Source organism: Limanda limanda, chromosome 5 (assembly GCF_963576545.1).
Source record: "Limanda limanda chromosome 5, fLimLim1.1, whole genome shotgun sequence".
NCBI classification, from domain to species: Eukaryota; Metazoa; Chordata; class Actinopteri; order Pleuronectiformes; family Pleuronectidae; genus Limanda; species Limanda limanda.
This window is the reverse complement of record NC_083640.1, coordinates 1,322,019-1,344,297: the sequence shown is the minus strand read 5'-3', so window position 1 is coordinate 1,344,297 and position 22,279 is coordinate 1,322,019. Positions and strand designations below refer to the sequence as shown.

Sequence of the window (22,279 nt, the reverse complement as noted above, 5' to 3'; positions counted from 1 at the left end):
GAAGGAGGAGAAGTACAGGAGGAGAGAAGGAGAGAAGGAGAGAAGGAGAGAAGGAGAGAAGGAGAGAAGGAGAGAAGGAGAGAAGGAGAGAAGGAGGAGAAGGAGAGAAGGAGGACAAGTAGAGGAGGAGAGAAGGAGAGAAGGAGAGAAGGAGAGAAGTAGAGAAGGAGATAAGGAGAAAAGTAGAGGAGGAGAGAAGGAGAGAAGGAGAGAAGGAGAGAAGGAGAGAAGGAGAGAAGGAGAAAAGTAGAGGAGGAGAGAAGGAGAGAAGGAGAGAAGGTGGAGAAGTAGAGGAGGAGCGAAGGAGAGAAGTAGAGGAGGAGAGAAGGAGGAGAAGTAGAGAAGGAGAGAAGGAGAGAAGTAGAGGAGGAGAGAAGGAGAGAAGTAGAGAAGGAGAGAAGGAGGAGAAATAGAGGAGAGAAGGAGAGAAGGAGAGAATTTTCGAATTGAAACTCTGCTGCCCTCTGCTGGATAACACACACACACACACACACACACACACACACACACACACACACACACACACACACACACTAGATGAATTCCTCTGCAGTTGTGGCTCAGGGGGAAAGCGGGTGATCCTCTCACAGGTTTGGGGTTTGAATCCCAGTTCTGCATCTGACGCTGTGAGTGAATAACGTGTGAATAATAAATAAAGTGTGTGAGTGACACTTCGTGCTCAATGAGACCAGAACAACAGTTCACGAACATTTATTAAAACTGTAATCAAATTAAAAAAACTAATGAATCAAAAATCTTCAATCTGTTTCAATACATTTAGGAGAAATCAGTTCAAAACCTGAACAGTGAGGATTCAATTATTATTAATTTGTTAATTTCAGATCTCAAGATAAACAAAAATAAGGAAACTTTAAACTGATAATCGATTAATTTGTCAAATATTTGAAATAAATGTGTAAATCAACAGGAAACTCAGGAACAGTTTACAACCTAATGTAAATAATTGATAATGAAATGTACATTTCATGTTTTTTTTTATTTAAGGAAACAAAAACTACAATAACAATAAACCAATAAAGCAACAGAAACAGAAACAAAGTTAAACAAAAATATATAGATTATAGATTAAAAAAGCAAAAAAAGCAACAAAACTTCCACGATATTAATTTGACTGGCCGTTAACAATAAAGACCTGAAGTACATGAGAGTGAAACTAAACAACAATTTCTATACTTTCAAACATAATTACACAAATTTAATTTAATTTCTTTATGTATTTTTTTATCATCATATTATTAAAGCTTTTTTAGTTCCTTGTCATATTTATTTAGTTTGACCTCTTCAACAGACGCGGATCGTTTTCCTCTGAGTTCATTTAACACAACTTATTCTATGTTTTACTGAAAGAACTAAAACATCCTGTTTGATCATCATTCATCTGAACAACAATAACTAGTTAGTGTAACTATTAAAGTTAAAGTGCTTCCTGTCCCACTCGTGTCCTTCGCAGGGCTCCTGAGTTCACTTCCTTCTCAGATGTCAGATGTTCTCATGTTCCTTCCTCCTCCTCTTCCTCCTCCTCTTCCTCCTCCTCCTCCTCGGAAACGGGATGTGATGTAAATACACAGTAACTTTGTGTGTGTTCCTCTGGACTGAGCAGAACTTTCCCTCTGAACTCTCTGATCCGGGAGAACAAGCAGAAGGAAACTTTCCACTCGAAACTTTCCACTGGAAACTTTCCACTCGTCGCATCAGGAGAACAGAGAAGCGGCGGAGACACGACGGGACCGTTACTTTCCTCCGCCATGATCCGGTGAGTGAGCTCCGTCTGCCCGACAACAGAGAAGCGAGCTGCGGCCGCCGGGGGAGGAAGAGGAGGGAGAGGAGGAGGAAGAGAGAGGAGGAGGAAGAGGAGGAGGAGGAGGAAGAGAGAGAGAGAGAGAGAGGGAGAGAGAGAAGCTGCTGCTGTGGACAAACTGCGGACAGGTACACAACTGAGTGCGCGTGTGTGTGCGTGTATCTGTGTGTGTGTGTGTGTGTGTGTGTGTGTGTGTGTGTGTGTGTGTGTGTCTGTGTGTGTGTGTGTGTGTGTGTGTGTGTGTGTGTGTGTGTGTTTCCGTGAGACCTGGACAGCAGATCCCAGCTGCAGACTCAGATCTGAGACCTGCAGCAACTTGCCTCTGGACCGATTCTCTCTGAGACTCGTTGTGTGTTTCCCTTCACATCGTTGGATATGAGAGCGACGTGGTAATAATCAAGTTATGACAGTACAGTACTGATCAAGCTCGACTACATTCCGAAATTTTGATTATTGTTCACGCATTCTATATTTACAGGAAGTTAATGTTTTTCCGTTTTTTAAAATTCCTTTTTAATGGGATCAGATAATCACATTAAAAACAGTCAGATCCTCTAAAGGATGAAGGAACGTGTCTGGAACCTGAAGTCAAGTCCCTGCTGAGCGATGGGGGGGGGGGGGGGTCGAGCTCCTGCAACCGGGATCCATCGAGTCCTGAACCAGAACCGCTCAGAGCTCCAGCGTCTCCGAGGGACAACTGAGACCTTCAGGAACCAGGAGGCTCACGACCTCCATTCATCCTTCACTGGCTCCTCAGGCTCCTGTCACATGACCTCCTTCTACACAACATGTGACAATGAGACCACGGTGTGTCCAGTGTGTGTGAGGGGTCACGTGATGTGTGTCTCCAGGTGTGTGAGGGGTCACGTGATGTGTGTCTCCAGGTGTGTGAGGGGTCACGTGATGTGTGTCTCCAGGTGTGTGAGGGGTCACGTGATGTGTGTCTCCAGGTGTGTGAGGGGTCACGTGATGTGTGTCTCCAGGTGTGTGAGGGGTCACGTGATGTGTGTCTCCAGGTGTGTGAGGGGTCACGTGATGTGTGTCTCCTGGGGTCTCATTTATAACCGTTGCGTACGCACAAAACGGGCCTGAAACGTGCGTACGCCACCTCTCACGCCAAAGTTGGGATTTATAAAAACAAACTTGACGGAAAATGTGCGTATTTCTACGCAAACTCTGACCCAGCCTTACGACCGTTTTGGAGACGGGAAAACGGCGACACAGACGTGAGGAGGTGAACTGCAGCAGATTGTTGATCCAATTCATCATTTACATTAAAACCAACAGCTTAGTTTTGCTTGTGTGACGTATCTGCTCCACACGAGACTTTTAATTTGAAAAATATAAAACAAATTAAAGCAAATTAGGTTCAGATTGGATTTAACGGCCGAGTTACGGAGCCGAGTCATTAATAGGTTTTAATAATATCTTCTAACACTGTGCGTGTATCATCAGATCGCTGCAGTGAACCGGACTGAGCCACAGAGCGACCTGGAGATCACTTATAAGAAATGAAGAAACTTTCCAAATAATATCCCAGAGGAGGTGAGGATCCACTGATGTGAGGGAATCGGTCCGATGCTCTAAATAAATAAATACTGCCGTGACAGTGGAGCGTGGATCTGCTCGATGTGTGCATGTGACTGGAAGGACGAGGAGGAAGTGAGGGTTCAGTGATGTCTGATCTCACACATTGTGTTATGTGATGTCTGATCTCACACAGTGTGTTATGTGATGTCTGATCTCACACAGTGTGTTATGTGATGTCTGATCTCACACATTGTGTTATGTGATGTCTGATCTCACACAGTGTGTTATGTGATGTCTGATCTCACACAGTGTGTTATGTGATGTCTGATCTCACACATTGTGTTATGTGATGTCTGATCTCACACAGTGTGTTATCCACAGCAGCAGCAGCAGAGTATCAGTGTATTTTCTTTATTAGTGACATCACTGCTGTCCCATAAAGTCGCTCTTCACCTCCACCTCACTAACAAACACCTCGATGTCAGTGTCAGAAAGTTTCACTTCCTCTTCACGTCGCTTGATGCGGTGACTCCGTCAGGACTCACGGTGGAAACCCATTGGTCAGCAGCATCATTTAATATTCACGCCGTGCTTTGCATTGACTATTTATGGTTGAAAGTGGGCGTGTGGAGGGCGGAGTTAGAGGCAGATCCACGTACGAACGTTTCCAAGTGGACTGTGATTTATAAAGCGAACATTGCGTTCAGGTGAGCGTGCGCACGGTTTTATAAATCGGAATTATCTTTTGCGTACGCCATTTCCGGCTTTTGTACGTACGTACACTTTTAGTATGAATCCTACGCACTCTTTTATAAATGAGACCCCTGGTGTGTGTGAGGGGTCACGTGATGTGTGTCTCCAGGTGTGTGAGTGTAACCAAGGATTCAAACTGATCCAAAACACTCAGAGAGGCTTTTATTTTGAAAAGGTTGTTTTCTGGACCTGTCCTCAGAATGTGTGTGAGCTGTCCCGTCCTCGCTGGACCTGAGTGTCTCCTGCTTGATGGACGTTCAGTCTCCTTTAAACTACGTGTTGTGACTCATTCAACCCGATGTCTCTTATGGTTAAACTGTAAAAGATCAAACATCCAAAAGGGACATGTCTTAGGACTCATTGACCTTGGTCTCTATCCGCCCATCCGTCCTCGTCTCGTTGATTCTCTTCTGTTGTTATAAGCCTCCGTGTCTCCTCAGCGAACGACAGGAACGTTCATCCAACGTTTGGTTCTGTAACTGAAGATAAAACAGTTTTGTGGGTAAACTGGTTTAACCCCTTAGAGACGGCTATCTATATCTATCTATATCTATATTTAACCCCCGTAGACGAATGTCCCGGTCTTTTAACCCACTAATGCCTGATGGTGCAAATTCTACACATACCATGAAGGTATTGGAAGCACTCTGCCGCCGTCTAGTGGTCGGAGTTGAAAATACACACTAGCCCCATGGTACTGTGCAGCAAAGTTATTCTGAGGTATTAAGTTGTATTTGAAATACTGTGATGATGGAACAGCAATGATTGTACAGAAACATATGTTGTTATTCAATTTCAAGCAAAAGCAGCATCAGTATAATAATCTACATACCAGAGACTGGAAAATGTGTTAAATTACGGTTATGCCCTATTATGCCTAATGTCGCTAATTTGCCTCATACCTTAATTGTATATCTATGTATATGCTATATTGAAATGAACAATCTCCACTTAATTTAGCATCTGTATGACAGCCAAAAACACAAACAATATTTTTTTTATATAATTGGAAATTAATTCAGGCAATAAGGGGATAAATCCTCCGTGTCCGTCCTGTGATCAGCTGAAGGACGGAGTGTGCACGTGATAAACTGTGCACGTTAGAAAGACCTCCTGACCTTTAACCTGTTGTCATACTGTTGATCACCTGCAGGTGAGCGCCGGCTGCGTTGCTCTTCACCAGGTGTGAATGTTGTCGCCTGATGAAGCCACACTTCTTCTGTTGTGTGAATCTTTGGGCTCAGGTCCGATTTGGTTCCAGATAAATGCGGCTCATAGACACCCCCCCCCCCCCCATGAATGAAATAAAGTCAAAAAACATTCGTCAGTTTAATTAAACCCTTCATGTGTCGTGACTAGGTTTGCAAAATTCCGGGAATATTCAAAGTTGGAAACTTTCCATGGGAATTATCGGGAATTAACGGGAATATACGGGAATATACGGGAATATACAGGAATATACAGGAATTAACGGGAATTAACGGGAATAAACTGGAAATGTTGTAGGTAATTTATACTAACTGTATTTACCTTGTCATATACAGACATAAAAATAAACATTTTGTTTTGTCATTGGCTGATTTGAGCCCTGAGGAAACTTTGGGCACTTGACTATATGCTTCTGCATCGTTGTGTCATTCTTAACATAGGTCTTTGCACAGTATTTGCAAATGTACACAGCCTTTCCTTCTACATTGGATGAGGTGAAATGTCTCCACACATGAGAGAGTGCACGTGGCATTGTTCTGTAGAATAAGATGAGAAAAAAGTTTGTAAAAAAACACTAATGCAATGCCAGAGATATAAATAGTTAGCCAAACAATTGGAATCGTCTGTAAACATATTTTACAATTGATGGATGAATGAATGGAAATAGGCTAGATGAACAGATGAACAATCCTCAATCAGCATGCTAATATATTTTCCCAGTAATATCATGGAAACGTACCTGACTAGTCCTTCACTCTACAGCAGGCCTCAATAGCCCTGCTGTAGAGTGAAGCATGCTGGGAGTTATCTGTGCATGTGATGGAAGAATGCACAGTGGAGGGTTGAAACTCAACGTTACATACATCTTTAAAATAGATTTTTAAAAGATGTTTTTATTGCTCAGCGTTTAATTTGCGTTTTTGTTTTTTTTCAAAATTCCCAAAATTCCCGAGCGTATCTTCCCATGGAAAGTTTCTGGAAAGTTTCCGGAAATTTACCGGAAAGTTTCCGCCCCTTTGCAACCCTAGTAGTGACTCCAACAGCGTCTTTGCTTGTTTTAATAAGTAAAAGAGTTTCTGGTGTTAGAAAGCGACTCGACTGTAAATCCCAGCAGAGCGACCTCCAGGCGTCCAGGTGCGTTTGAAGGTCGTCTCTGCTGTCAGGTCGAAGCTCTGCGTGTTAAATCAAGCGCTCCTCACATTCTCCAGATGCCAGCAGCTCTTCAGCTCCTCGTCACCTGATCTCAGGTTTCGTCTCAAAGCTTCTGCAGCCGCAGAGAAACACGAACCTGGAGAAACAAGCGTTCAAGAGCAGAAACGTCCCAGAGTTTACGTGTCGAGCTCTGAGCCGCTGACCCACAATGCACCTGGGGTGAACTCAGGCTGTAAAAACGTTTTTGTCATTTCAGGTCGTTCTTATCCCTGTTGCGGAGATGTGATGATTGACAGCTGAGGCTGGAGTTCATATGTTTGAGAAGTAATGTCAGATTTGTTGCAGAATTTAAACGCCTGTGGAACCTTGAAGGAGGTGAACGCTCCTGTTTTCAGCTCATGATTCTGAACTGCTCTCTCTCTCTCTCTCTTCTGGTTTGAACACGTCTTTATGTTTTCTGTGTAAAGCTGACGAGACGTGAACCACAGCTGCTCACTTCTGTGTCTCCCGGTCACATGGTGGTGTTCTTCACCTTACACTAATTCTCTCACCGGTATTTTGAAATGAAATTGTGTTTCTGGAAGATTCATGTTGCAGCGTGTTCGGAGGAAAACAAACCTTCTCTCCCTGAACGCAGCTTCGCCGTCTCAAGTTGCTTTGTTAGGTTTCTGATCAAATCATTCAAAATACTGAAGCTTTATTTCTTTTACTGAAAAGCAGCTGTGAGTCTCCGTGAGTCAGAGAGAGAGAGAGAGAGAGTGTGTGTGTGTGTGTGTGTGTGTGTTATTGTGTGTGTGTGAGTGAGTTAATTGTTTACTCTGCCGACAGTGATGCAGCTACAGACTGAAAACAGCTTCATGGTCACATACTCTGTGTGTGTGTGTGTAGCTGTGTTTACAGGTGTGTTGTGTTGTGTCTTCACTCAGTGATGAACAGTGTGTTTTGCTGAACGCTCCCTCGCCTTCTCTTCCTGTCGTTGACTCGAGACGTCGTCTGAAACTGTTGAGAGATAAATCTGAGGGTTTGAGTCAAACTTGACTTCTCAGCCTCTGAAGCAGAAAGTGAAACAGGAAATAAAAACCATTGGAGAATAAAAGTCTTTGTCTCTAATAACAAATGATCGTGTTTGTCTCTGAAACTGGATCCGACTGAAAGAAACAACCAGTGTCCTCAACACCTCAGAGCTTCAGGGTTCAGTTGAACATCAGATCTCAGGAAGGCCTTCAAGGATCTTCTTCAAAGAGGAAACGATCAGATTTCAGAGGTCAAAGGTCGTGATGACATCCTATTATACTTACAATATACAATCCATCAGGACTGACCTACACTGGTCGATGGAGTCAAACAGCTGCAGGACGGTAGTTTTAGTTTATAGATATTATCTTTAATTGTTATTCATCAGTTGTCGATCTGAGAGTTGTTCAGTGACGCATCTCTACTTCCTCCTGTTGTGCAGAAGTATGCATCAGATACACATATGCATAAAACATTGTTCTGTAGTCGGACACATAGAGCATGAAACCCGTTTACAATCGTAACACTGATTAGAATCATCAACCTGAGGATGAACAGAATCGGTTTCCTCTAACACAACCGTTCCTCTTCTCCTCCGTCTCTTTGTCCAGGAGAGAAACTGAAGGAATTAAAACTCATTCTGTCCATCAACAGAGTTTTTATCCTTCACGTCAAAGACTCGAGTGTTTGCTGCATTTGTTCGTTCTGGGATCCGTCCGTCGAGGTTTGAACAATATGTTTTGTTCTCAGTGAACTCAGCCTCGTTCACCCCCTCCACCCCCACCCTTACCCCAGAGAGAGAGAGAGAGAGAGAGGCGAGAGAGAGAGAGAGAGAGAGGCGAGAGAGAGAGAGAGAGAGAGAGGCGAGAGAGAGAGCGAGAGAGAGAGCACATTCCTGTGTGTAACAGTAAGAAGGAGAGAGAGTTAGAAAGCTTGGTGGATTCCTGTGTTTGTGTGAGCGGGCGACACGGACACAGACTTAGGAGAGAGAGCGGGCGAGCGAGCTCTGGGTTGCGTTGAATGTTTGGAATGTTGAGGCTTTTGGCTCCGGTTTGTTCTGACGGAGAGAGAGAGAGAGAGAGAGAGAGAGAGAGAGAGAGAGAGAGAGAGAGAGAGAGAGAGAGAGAGAGAGAGAGAGAGAGGAGGGGGAGGAGAAGAGGACGTGTGAGCGGAAAACGAGGATAGAGGGAGGAGATAAGGAGGGAGGGAGGGAGAGGAAGGGAGGATGGAGGGAAACCAAGCAGGCTGCAAAGTTACTGATTCATCCAATGAGATATTCAGCTGTAAAATACATCTGTTTTTTTATTGGTTCAGTCTCTGCTCGTGAATTCTTATTGGTCCAGAGACGTCAGCACGTCCAACACTGAGACCACTCGTCTCTAGTTTCATCAGGATGGTATCACCAGCAGCTTCACGCCCAGTACTCAACAGTACTACAGTACCACAGTACTCAACAGTACTACAGTACTCAACAGTACTACAGTACTCAACAGTACTACAGTACCACAGTACCACAGTACTCAACAGTACTACAGTACTCAACAGTACTACAGTACTACAGTACCACAGTACTCAACAGTACCACAGTACTCAACAGTACTACATTACTCAACAGTACTACAGTACTACAGTACCACAGTACTCAACAGTACTACAGTACCACAGTACTACAGTACTACAGTACCACAGTACTCAACAGTACTACAGTACTACAGTACCACAGTACTCAACAGTACTACATTACTCAACAGTACTACAGTACTACAGTACCACAGTACTCAACAGTACTACAGTACCACAGTACTACAGTACTACAGTACCACAGTACTCAACAGTACTACAGTACCACAGTACTCAACAGTACTACAGTACCACAGTACTCAACAGTACTTGATTGTTCCAAAAGTCCCACAACAAGTGTTTTCACTGCAAACCAACAGAACCAGGTTCAGTTTGATCCAGAACCAGAACTCCTGAGAGTCCTGAGATTCAATAAACTGAGTCGTGTCTTTAAACAAAATAATTTCTGAACAGGAAACAACGAAGATGTTTTTTTAAACATGTTTTATATCTTCACTCATTCTTAAATGGGAACTGATCAAAGTTCAAAGTGGAAGAGACAGACTCTCCCTCTCTCCCTCTCTCTCTCCCTCTCTCTTTCTCTCTCTCTCTCCCGCTCTCGCTCTCTCCCTCTCTCCCTCTCTCGCTCTCTCGCTCTTGTCCTTCTTTTCTCTCTGTCATTCCATGGTTTCTCTCTCTCTCTCTGGTCATGTGATTGTGCTGTAGGGATCAGAAACAGTGCAGGAATCTGAGCCGCTTCCAACATATTACATAAAGTCTCTCTCCCTCTCTCTCTCTCTCTCTCTCTCTCTCTCTCTCTCTCTCTCTCTCTCTCTCTCTCTCTCTCTCTCTCTCTCTCTCTCTCCCTCTCTCTCTGTGTCTCTCGGCCTGGTTCTTGTCTGAAGTGGATGAACTCACTTCCTGAACTTTGAAACAGAACGACGTCAGAGAACAAACGGACTCAGGAGACGGAGAAGAGAAAGAAGATCGGTTCTTCAGTCGTTTCAGAGTCTGGCGCGGTGGAACATCGGACGCTGTTCGAACCCGACTGATCGGTTTCCAGACGTCCGTCCACGCTGTGAACAGAACCGATACATAAACTGTGAAATCACCTCAGGACCAGAGATGTAATTGAGAGTTGGCTGTATTTAGTTTTAAGGAGAATAGTTGTGATTCAGGACCTTCAGTGTTTTAATGTTTTGAATCATTTTAAGATCTTGAAGAAACATAATCTCCTTGTCGGGTGGGGGGGGTGGGGTGTGTGTGGGGGGGGTGCATTCCAGGTTCTTTGAGTTTGCTTTGTGTCGCCTTTTGGCCTGAAATCACTTTTAGTGTTGTTGTGTTGCTGGATGTGTTAAGCGTCACTGTGGCGTGCTGCCGCCTGTGGACTGGAGTGGAACTGCAGCTCAGTTCTTCCTCAGCAGGAGAACTTGACCTCTTGACCTCCCCTGATCTTTACACTGGTGAACATTTAACCTTCGAATTCTCTTCAGAATAAAAGTTCCAGCAACGTTTGTTTTCAACGCGTCTTGAGTTTCATGTCCGTTCTGTTCAAAACTGACAAAGGGTTAATGTTCTATCTTCACTGGAGCTCAGAGCGTCTCCTCCGCTCCTCCCTTCCCTCCATTGTTCTCCTCACCCCCCCGCCTCGATTCGTCTCCCTCCTCCTCTTCCTCCTCCTCCCTGTTGTTCCTATCCTCTTCTTTCTTCATCACCTCTCTCTCTCTCTCTCTCTCTCTCTCTCTCTCCTCCGTCCAGCTGTTTGCTGAGCAGACGTTTGTCTCTTTGAAACTGAAGCTCAACACCAGACTGTCAGAATAAGAGGGTGAGAGAGCTGCCCTCGATCTGAAGCAACATTGTGTACACACACACACACACACACACACACACACACACACACACACACACACACACAAACACACACACACAAACACACACACTCACACACACACACACACTCACAAACACACACAGACACACACACAGAGAGTTGTGTAAAACAGTTTTGTTTTACAGCAGAAAGTTTTTTGTATCTTAGAAGTTTTTTCTGAAGAAACTAAATTGGAACCCCTCTCTCTCTCTCCTCTCCCTTTTCCTCTCTCTCTCTCTCTCTCTCTCTCTCTCTCTCTCTCTCAGTGCATGCTGGGAGTTTGTTGGTGGAGTGTGTGTGAGCTGAGAGCTGGTGACGATAAAGGAGTTTGTGTGATTTTGATCTCTTTGTTGGTAATTCTGTTTATAGATATATAGTGTGTTGTCGGTTAGAGTGGTTGTGGAGTTACGGTGTACACGGAGGAATATCCAGTAGAATATCCACTTTTAGATTACAGTTTTTACAGAAGTATCTGGTGGGTCCACAGGAAGTTGTTTGGAGACAAGTAACAAGCAGCATCCTGAGGGGGGGAGCCATCGTGGTTTACAGTTTTATATCATCATCATCAACCCGACAGTCAAGAGCAATTGTCCTGTTTGTGGAGAAGAAGAAACAGTTTATGTTTTTTATGAATGTAAAAGATTCTGTTTCCTTTTTAATACAGTGCAGAATGTTTTTAAACAGTTTGGTGAGACATGGAGTGAGAAGGGCCTTCATCCTAGGAGGAGGATATAGGAAATCAAATGAGTGCAAATGGAAACTTTTAAATTGGATAGTAGGAGAAGCTAAGATGATTTACAGCAGCAGGAGGAACAGAGTAGAGGGAGAGAGAGAGAGAGAGAGAGAGAGAGAGGGAGGGAGGGAGGGAGAGCGAGAGAGAGAGAGGGAGAGAGAGAGAGAGAGGGAGGGAGGGAGGGAGGGAGAGAGAGAGAGGGGGGGGGAGTAGAGGACAAGAAGCTCTTCCTGTTTTCATCTCGCTGCTGAAAGCAAGAGTCTGGTTAGATTTTAGGTTTTTTAAAGAAATTAAGAACATGGATGTTTCATCAGTGTTTTAATGATGTAACATGTTCTGTGACTGAGGATGTTTTCATATTTAATATGACTTTCTATTGTTCTGACACATACTGTACATATGCATTGAAACATTGACAATAGTTTTGTATACATTTTTAAAATAAAAAGGTTTTAAAAAATCAAATCAAATCTCGCTCTCTCTCTCTCTCTATCTCTCTCTCTCTATCTCTCTCTCTCTCTCTCTCTCTCTTCCCTCTCTCTCTCACAGAGATGTAGCTTGTGCATTGGTGTGATCGGCGGACCATCATGCACCTCTTCCTGCTGCTGATCCTTCAAGCCACAGCAGCCTCCGGACAGATCGACCCCAGTAAACACACACACACACACACACACACACAAACACACACACACACACACACACACACACACACACACACACACACACACACACACACACACACAAACCTGATTCTAACTTGAACTCTGAGATTCCGTCAGGACCATTCCTCACAGTGTGTGTGTTTGTGTGTGTGTGTGTGTGTGTGTGTGTGTGTGTGTGTGTTTCACAGCACATTGTCGCTATGCTTTGGGCATGGAGGATGGACGGATCAAAGATGATGACATCACTGCATCCAGCCAATGGTACGAGACCACAGGACCACGTTACGCCAGGTCAGTGCCATCGTTTGTCCATCAGATTATTTTTTAGAATTAGTTTTTTATTCAGTGTTATTTTTACATAGTTTCTCCAGGTCTATTTACAACAGGTATGATATATAAGTGTTGTTGGTTGTCAGTGAACATCTGTTTGTGTCAGTGACAGAAACAGATCTGTGTGACAGTCGGGACCAGCAGAGAATCATTCCTCTGTTGAGCCTCAGAACCTGAATGTTCTCAGCACGTCTGTGTTGACTCTGTTCTCAGGCTGAACCGGGAGGAGGGCGAAGGCGCCTGGTGTCCTGAGGGACAGCTGGAGCCTTCAGACAGCCAGTACCTGCAGGTGCGTGTCCACAGCAGACACACAAAACTATCACAAAGAGTGATACTTGTGTTAGTGTGTGTCAGTGTTTTTAAATCTCCGTCCTCTGCGCTCTCTGACTGTGTGACCTGTCCCTCAGGTGGACCTGGGCCGACTGACCTTCCTCACCGTGGTCGGGACTCAGGGACGATACGCCAGGAGCTCCGGGAACGAGTACGCCCGAGCGTATCGCCTGAACCACAGCCGGGACGGCCTCCTGTGGAAGTCCTGGAGGAACCGGCTGGGAAACACGGTGAGCAGCAGGGGTCAGACGGAGCTCCGGGGGGTCACGGCGTGGCCGAGGGCCCGATGGGAACGAAGGTTGGACATCGAGGCAGGAAGCCGCAGAAAGGCCGGAAGTGAATGTGTAGAGGAAGCATGTGACGGAGTGATAGAACGAAGCGATGGACAGAAGAATGGGAGAACGAGGAAGGAAAGGAGAAGAAAATAATGTTTTTTTTCACTCTGACACTTTACTGGTCGTTCACACTCGCATCAAAGGAAATGACCCGTTCACACCAGCTTCCTGTCGGGGGGGTCCCGGGCCCTGGCTGCTATGGCGACGCCTTCAGGACACAATCCAAACAGCGTGTGGAGTTTTTATCGGAGGAATGACACAGATTTCCTCCGTGTGGACTTACAGCCTTAAAGAAAACATCTAGTGTCACAGGTTCTGTTCTTATTCAGGATGTGAGGTTTGAAAAGATTGTTGATCTTCCAGCAGCTCGTCGACCGGGACGAGGACGTGCAGCCGTTTATTTTAATAATAGGGAATCACTGACAATTTGGCATTGTCAGTGACATTTACATTTCTTGAATTGTGTCTTTATTCCTCTGCGCAGGTGAAAACTGAGGCTGGAGTCAATCATAGATATCATATATAAACACTATGTAGATGTCTCGGCCAACAGAGTCGAACGTCACCACATGGCGGCCATCTTGCTGAGGGCAGCTCGCTCACTCATAACATTGTGTTGTAGTGGTGCGTACTTTTTAAATAACCATAACTTGCTCAATTTTCAACCGATTTTCAAACTGTTTGGTTTGTTATAAACGTCAGAGATGTAGCTATGACACTGCATACTTGTGAATAATTATGTTATTTTTCTCAACAATTTTATAATTAATGCAGTGTCATAACTACATCTCCAAACAGTTTAAAAATCGGTTGAAAATTGAGCAAGTTATGGTTATTTAAAAAGTACGCACCACTACAACACAATGTTATGGGTGAGCGAGCCGCCCTCAGCAATATGGCCGCCATGTGGTGACGTTCGACTCCATTGGCCGAGACATCTAGTGTTTATATATGTCTATGGGAGTCAATTATGTTTTTGCGTCCGTCTGCCGTTTGTTTCCCACGCTGAACGACTCCCTGGTTTCTGTTCCCAGGTGATGGAGGGCAACAAAAACGCTTACACCTCCGTCATCAACGACCTTCACCCACCGATCATCACTCGCCACGTGCGACTGATCCCCGTCACCAAGCTGTCGACCACGGTCTGCATGAGGGTGGAGCTGTACGGCTGCCCCTGGGACGGTACGACACAAACACACACTCACAGGTTGTATGAATGTGTGTGAATGTGTGTTTGTTCTGAAACAACCGCACTCATCGGGTCGCCGGCTCCGTGTGTGTCACACTGTAACTCCTCCCCTCCTGCAGACGGCCTGATCTCCTACGGGGCGCCGGAGGGTCAGCTCATGATGCCGCCGGGTTATCCCATCGCCAGCCTCAACGACTCCACGTACGACGGAGCGCACGAGAGGAGGCGAGTCGCACACACTCAGCACACCTCACTGTTTCCTGTTCTCCCGACCTGCGGCGTGTGACTGACAGCCGTCTCGTCCAATAGGAGGCTGTTTGGCGGGCTGGGTCAGCTGACGGACGGCGTGATTGGCCTGGACGACTTCCTGCTGACGCGTCAGTACCACGTGTGGCCGGGCTACGACTACCTGGGCTGGAGGAACGACTCGCTGGGAACTCAGGGATACGTGGAGATGGAGTTTGTGTTCGACCGACAGAGGAACTTCACCTCCATGAAGGTTTCGGTCCATATATAATAATGTCATGTCATATAATGTAATATCAGTAGGGCTGGGCAAGTTAACTAGTTAATTTCGAGTTAACTCATCACTTATTTAACTCAGTTAATTATTTTATCTCGCATTAACTCAGGTTTGATTATTTATTGTTTTATTGTGAAAGTCAGGCTTTTATTTTGTGAAAGTCTGTTGCTGACTGCTGCGGAACAGGAAATAAGAAAATAATTGGCGGATAAACAACCATGGATAAGGCTACGGAGCTTTTACATGGCCATTTTCATTTTAAAGTTCTTCCAGACGGCGGTGGCATTGAGCTTTAACTTTGTATTTGCTTTGATAACATTGTTAAGTTGAGATTTACACTGAATATTTGATTTAACTGCTACTGTATTAAATGCTGATGTTAAAAGTGTTCGCACAACAAATGTTTTGGCACGTTCGTTCATATGGCAGAACATTGAAAATAGAATTGCGCTATACACTACTTTTTAATTCATTATTGGATTTTGCGTATACAAATGCGATTAATCGTGATTAATCAGGGAAATCATGCGATTAATCGCGATTAAAACTTTTAATCGTTGCCCAGCCCTAAATATCAGATGATGTAACATGATTAAATCCTCTGTTAATCCAGGTTCACAGTAACAACATGTTCTCCCGCGGCGTGAAGATCTTCTCCTCCGTGTCTTGTTGGTTCAAGCCCCGCCTCATCCCTGGCTGGGGGGCGGAGCCTGTGGCATTCAAGACAGTGCTCGACGACAGGAACCCGAGCGCCCGCTATGTGACCGTGCCGCTGAACCGCCGTACCGCCAAGTCGCTCCGCTGCCGCTTCTACTTCGCTGACGTGTGGATGATGTTCAGCGAGATCTCCTTTCAGTCGGGTAACACACACACACACACACACACACAAACACACACACACAAACACACACACAAACATGCACACACACACATGCACACACATCTCTTTCTGCTAAAACAGGGGAAACCTCTTGTTTGTCCCTCAGAAGACACCGTCCTCCCGACCCAGATGACCTTGGTGGTGACCTCCACTCCAGCCACTGAGACGAGCATCATGACCAACACATCAGGGACGAGTACGACCTTTGACCTTTGACTTCTCACTGATTGTAATATTTGTCACACGAGTCACAGGAACCACTTCTCTCCTGGTTATTGAACATCTCTCCTCCTCAGTGGATCCGTCCGCTGGTCCGCCCGACGACGGGAACACGCCCATTCTGATTGGCTGCCTGGTGACCATCATCTTGCTGTTGGTCATCATCATCTTCCTCATCCTCTGGTGTCAGTACGTGTGCAAGGTGCTGGAGAAGGTGAGGAGAACCCGCCCGGCCGGCTGCTCCCTCTCAGGACATTAGAGCGTCTGAGGAACTGGGATTTAAAACACTCAATGTCAAGAGTTTGAGTTCCTCCATGAAGGAGGCTTGGTTCCAGATGTTATGAATTCAGGTGGAAACCAAATCCAACGTTGGATCTGTCAGAGGAAATCTGATTAAATTAAAACCCAAAGGATTTATTCATATTAATATTCAGTAGATGTCTTCTGAATTTGGTCTAGTCTGGTTAGTGACCTTCTCCTGTTCCAGGCTCCACGTCGGATCCTGGACGAGGAGGTGACGGTCCGACTGTCGTCCTGCAGTGACACCATCATCCTGCAGACCCCCCCGGTGCCCCCCCGCTCTGGACACGGCCCTGCAGGTATAACAGCAGATACTGACATGTCTCTTCAGCTGCTTCTAGTCCAGCACCGAACTTAACTGAGTCGTCTTCAAGGGACATGAGAGATCGACCATCTGTCTCCATCTGAGTCTCATGTTCCTGTAACGTTCCTTACATGTTCCTCACATGTTCCTGTAACGTTCCTCACATGTTCCTCACATGTTCCTGTAACGTTCCTCACATGTTCCTCACATGTTCCTCACATGTTCCTGTAACGTTCCTCACATGTTCCTCACATGTTCCTCACATGTTCCTGTAACGTTCCTCACATGTTCCTCACATGTTCCTGTAACGTTCCTCACATGTTCCTCACATGTTCCTCACATGTTCCTCACATGTTCCTGTAACGTTCCTCACATGTTCCTCACATGTTCCTGTAACGTTCCTCACATGTTCCTCACATGTTCCTCACATGTTCCTCACATGTTCCTGTAACGTTCCTCACATGTTCCTCACATGTTCCTGTAACGTTCCTCACATGTTCCTGTAACGTTCCTCACATGTTCCTGTAACGTTCCTCACATGTTCCTCACATGTTCCTGTAACGTTCCTCACATGTTCCTCACATGTTCCTCACATGTTCCTCACATGTTCCTGTAACATTCCTCACATGTTCCTGTAACGTTCCTCACATGTTCCTCACATGTTCCTCACATGTTCCTCACATGTTCCTCACATGTTCCTGTTGGTGTGAACGAGTCGGACCCGACAACCTGCTGCTGCTGCTTCACAAACACCAACTACACAACATGTCAACACACTGTTTTACAGTTTAGTGTGAAAACTGTGAAAGGTTTTAGTCACATTCAAACTTCTTTTTGACTTCATTCAGCTGATGTTGAAAAGCAGTAACATCTGTGTTTTCTATGTTTTTAGCGCTGAAGAGTAAAAACATGTGTCTCTTCATTCAGTCATTGAAGGTCATAAGCAGCTTCACAACTGTGACACACTGCAGCTACACAACATTAACAAACAGCTGCTGCTGTAACTGTTTCAGTAACAAACTGATTAAACACAGACGCTAATCAAAGTGAGGACCACGTCTGCTTCTCCTTCACGGGATTTATTCATGTGGTTTTGCTCCTCAGGCTCGGCCAGCACAGACCCCCACTACGAGAGGGTCTTCCTGTTGGACCCTCAGTACCAGAACCCGGCGGCGCTGAGGAACAAGCTGCCGGAGCTGTCGCAGAGCGCCGAGGCCTCAGGTGAACGCTGCATGGAACTGCTTCCACATCACAGAGTAACGTGTAGGAATCAGATCCAGGTGGAGAAGAAGGAGAAGTTCCCTCTGAAACTCCCACGTGTTTGTGTCTGAAGTCTCGTGTCTGGAAACGACCTCTGAACGAACGAGTGATGAATTCAAAATGTCGACGTGTTTCGACTCGACTGTGTCTCTCCGGTCACGTGTGGTTTTTTTCTAAAGTTGTCAAAGAGCACTGAAACACATTGCTGCAGTCTGCCCCCTAGTGGCGAATTCATCAACTTTTACATTACATGTCATTTGTCAGACGCTTTTATCCAAATGATAATTAGTGCATTCAACATCTATGAGAGGCCGTTCAGGGTTCAGTGTCTTGCCCAAGGACACTTCGGCATGCAGATGGTGAAGAGTGGGGATTGAACCTCCAACCTTCTTATTGGAGGACGACCGCTCTACCCCCTAGGCCACACCCCCCCGAACCTCACCTCTTTGTTCTCTGTCACTCGAGAACCATTTCTTTATCTCGTCCTGAACAAGACTTTCTTATTTTATTCTCTCTCTCCTGTCATATTTCCTCTGATGCTGTGAATCTTCATTCATTCTGCAGTGTTTCTCTTCGTCTCTTTCTCTTCTTCCTCCTCCTCTTCCTCTAGCTCTCCTACTGGGTAATCCTCTCTATGACCTCCTCCTGCTCACTTCCTGTCACATGACGTCAGGCTGGCTGCGTGGTAAGGTTAGAAAGGTGTGACCTCTGACCTGCAAACATCTCACCTGAGAAACTCAGGTTCAAATTACTGAAAGTCACTAAAATGAATTTATCGAATCACTGATTCAATTTAATTTTAGAGATGATGATCTTATTCGTCCCACAGAATTATGATATAATTGTTCCCCTAGTGAAAATGTGTCTGTTTACTCCAGTAGCTGGAAATTGTTTTAAAAGTAATTATATTAGAAAAACAGTGTAATTGTAATTTACGACCATTTTCAGCTTCCGTATTCACAGAAAATTTAAATCCACATTAAAAGTATGTTCTGTCAAAATGAAAGAATCTATGAACACAATCATATTTATGATCGTTAAAACAGAAAAGTGAGATTATCTAAACGAAGCTTCTGATCTCCCAGCGTGCGGCGGAGGATACGCCGAGCCGGACGTCACCCAGTGCACCCCCCACCAGTGCTTCCATAACAGCGCGCCGCACTACGCTGAGACGGACATCGTGCGGCTGCAGGGCGTCACCGGCAGCAACATGTACGCCGTGCCCGCCCTCACCGTGGACTCGCTCACCAGGAAGGACATCTCGGCGGCCGAGTTCCCACGGCAACAGCTGATCTTCAGGGAGAAGCTGGGGGAGGGGCAGTTCGGAGAGGTGAGTCCCGTCGTCCTGGAAACCAGTTCTGGTGGTTTCCAGGATCTGAACTGGATTTCTCCTGCAGGTCCACCTGTGTGAGGCGGAGGGACTCCCAGAATTCCTTGGGGAGGGGTCGCCCCTCCCTGACCGGGACGGCCCCTCGGTGCTCGTGGCTGTGAAGCAGCTGAGGGCCGACGCCACCAGCCAGGCCAGGTAGGCCCGGGCGCCTGCAGCTCCTGGGAAAGATACATCAAGCTTTTTTTGTGATCAGAGAATTCTTGTCCCGAGTTCGAGTCTGAATCCGTCTCCTCTCGTCTTCCTCCCTCCTTCAGGAACGACTTCCTGAAGGAGATAAAGATCATGTCTCGTCTGAACGACCCGAACATCATCCGGCTGCTGTGTGTGTGTGTGTCCTCCGACCCGCTGTGCATGGTGACCGAGTACATGGAGAACGGAGACCTCAACATGTTCCTGTCGCAGCGAGAGATCGAGAGCTCGTTGACACACGCCAACAACATCCCTTCAGTCAGGTGACAGCACACACACGTGACCAACACGCCATCAGTCACGCTTCGCATTATTTGAACTTTTCAAGCGCTCTACCTCACTACAGTTCTGAATGCTCCAGCTCTTCTCTGTTTGAACACGTTCTCCTCTCGCTCCGCCCAGTCTGTCCGACCTCCTCCACATGTCGGTGCAGATCTCCTCGGGGATGAAGTACCTGGCGTCTTTGAACTTTGTGCATCGAGACCTGGCCACTAGGAACTGCCTGCTGGACCGGCGCCTCACCATCAAGATCGCCGACTTCGGGATGAGCCGAAACCTCTACAGCAGCGACTACTACCGCATCCAGGGCCGGGCGGTGCTGCCCATACGCTGGATGGCGTGGGAGAGCATCCTACTGGTGAGGAACAGGGAGGAGTTAACAAACAAGTGCTTCTGTGACAGAAAACCACAACGTGTTGTCCATCGTGGCAACAAAACAACAACATGATCCTGTCTTTATGTCCATAAACAAACAGCAGGTTCCTCTTTAGGTTTTGCCATTTGTCTTATGGTAATTATTTAACTTCTTTCTCATTTCATTTCCATTTGTCTCCCTCAGGGTAAGTTCACCACGGCCAGTGACGTGTGGGCGTTCGGTGTCACGCTGTGGGAGATCTTCACTCTGTGCAAGGAGCAGCCGTACAGCCTGCTGTCGGACGAGCAGGTCATCGAGAACACTGGAGAGTTCTTCAGGAACCAGGGCCGACAGGTGAGAGGATCCAACGCATGGGACAGTCCTGAACTAGGCAGGGACTCCGTTGCAGAGGAAGCACGTGAGACAGAAAATAAAGTAGAAAATAAAACTTTACTAAAGCAGTCCAAAGGTAACAAGTCCATACAGGGAACAGGCCGAAATCCAATGTCGTAAATCCAGGCAGAGTCCAAAACCAGGAAGTCAGAACACAGAAGAACACGGAAGAGTGAATGACAATCTGTCAGAGGGTGGGGGGGGGGGGGGGAAACACAGGGTATAAATAGGGAATGCTTAATGACAAACAAGGTACAGGTGTGTGGGAAACCAACAGGAAGTAAAGCTAGACACAAGACACAAGAACCCAGACACCAAAATAAAACAGGAAGTGAAATGCAAACAGACACAGACTGAACAGATTGTGACAAAGCACCAACTCACTCTCAGCTCTGCTTTGTCTCATGATACAAACTCTCACCATCTCAAACATATTATGACACATTATGAATAATTATGTTATTTTCTAAAAATTTTTTATAATTTATGCAGTGTCATAACTACATCTCTGACGTTTATAACAAACCAGACTTGAAAATCGGTTGAAAATTGTTATGGTTATTTACCACTACCAACACAATGTTATGGGTGAGCGAGATGCCCCCTAGCAAGATGGCCGCCATGTGGTGACGTCCGGCTCCGTTGGCCGGCAACGCAGACGAGACATCTAGTGTTTATAGATGTCTATGATCTCAAAGGTCAATCTAGTTTCCCGACTCTACTCTTCTTCAGGTTGCTAGTTCCTCCACCTGAGGAATGTTTGTCCCGCTCCTGTGTTTCAGATCCTCCTCTACGCCCCCCCTCTCTGCCCCCCCTCTCTCTTCGAGCTGATGATGTGCTGCTGGAGTCGAGATCTCCCCAACCGGCCGTCCTTCGAGGGACTCTACCAAGCCCTGAGGCCCCACGTCAGCCAGTGAGCCGCTGGGACGAACCACCCTGACTCTCCTCGGCAACACACTGGTTTGTTTCTCCTGGAAACCGACAGACTGACGTGTCCTGAGAGCGAGTCTCAGTCGGAGGAAGGCGACAGAGCCGAAGGTTGGTTTGCTTTGTGGGAACAGCTGCCCACTACTCCGAGGGACGGGATGCAGATGGGATGGGCAAATCAAAGGCTGGTGGACTCAGAGGAGGAACGTTCCACGAGAACCTTTCAGTCATAGTGAACAAGGATTTTTAAAGCTTTTTACAGATTTCTGTCAAAGTCAGTTTCAAAGTTTCATCCATCTCAAGCCTCTTTGACCAACATATCTTGTCGGACCTTTTGACAAATCTTCTTTTCTTCTTGTTATGGTGCCAAAGGCGTCTTCAACTTTATTTCCCTCCTCTTCAGACCTGGTAGTTCCTCCTGTCCCTGTGGTTTTTATTATTATTGTTAAGCACTGTGTCTGTGTCTCAGTTATTCATGTTCTTATTTTAACCCACACTGGAGCTAGGGTTAGGGTGAAGTTGTAGTGTAGGATTAGATGTTTTAAGATTTTTATTCGGTTTTATTGTTTTCCTGGTTTATTGTATGTTCACGTGTTTGGTGTTTTTTGCTGAGGCCGATCAGTGTCACACGGTGAAACCTGTGTCAGTAACTGTGGCTCATTAGGGAAAGAAAAACAGAAACCAAATAAGAAAATGCCAAAGTAACAAAGGAGGAACAAAGATTGTTTAAATGTTCAAATAATTACATGTTTCTAGTAAAATGATGAAACTCAT

At 45.8% G+C, this 22,279-nt stretch overlaps 1 protein-coding gene across 1 annotated transcript; it reads left to right on the top strand.

Annotated features, from left to right (window-relative positions):
• Positions 1-1,606: 1,606 nt before the first annotated feature.
• ddr2l (discoidin domain receptor family, member 2, like) lies at positions 1,607-22,279 on the top strand. Its single transcript, XM_061072296.1, has 19 exons — positions 1,607-1,774; positions 12,190-12,288; positions 12,491-12,593; positions 12,846-12,921; positions 13,040-13,192; positions 14,332-14,479; positions 14,606-14,711; positions 14,796-14,985; positions 15,623-15,869; positions 15,996-16,085; positions 16,186-16,322; positions 16,596-16,707; positions 17,817-17,933; positions 19,058-19,302; positions 19,370-19,497; positions 19,617-19,814; positions 19,954-20,188; positions 20,390-20,539; positions 21,361-22,279. The coding sequence occupies exons 2-19, from the start codon at positions 12,228-12,230 to the stop codon at positions 21,493-21,495; spliced, it is 2,631 nt and encodes an 876-aa protein (XP_060928279.1). The 5' UTR covers positions 1,607-1,774; positions 12,190-12,227; the 3' UTR covers positions 21,496-22,279.

What these genes read in the sequence shown, in the direction of transcription:
- ddr2l (XM_061072296.1), top strand. Translation starts at nt 12,228, where the DNA reads ATGCACCTCTTCCTGCTGCTGATCCTTCAAGCCACAGCAGCCTCCGGA. An exon ending in GGGAGGGGCAGTTCGGAGAG is followed by an intron (nt 19,303 to 19,369) that starts GTGAGTCCCGTC and finishes TTTCTCCTGCAG; the next exon opens with GTCCACCTGTGTGAGGCGGA. An exon ending in TCAGGAACCAGGGCCGACAG is followed by an intron (nt 20,540 to 21,360) that starts GTGAGAGGATCC and finishes CCTGTGTTTCAG; the next exon opens with ATCCTCCTCTACGCCCCCCC.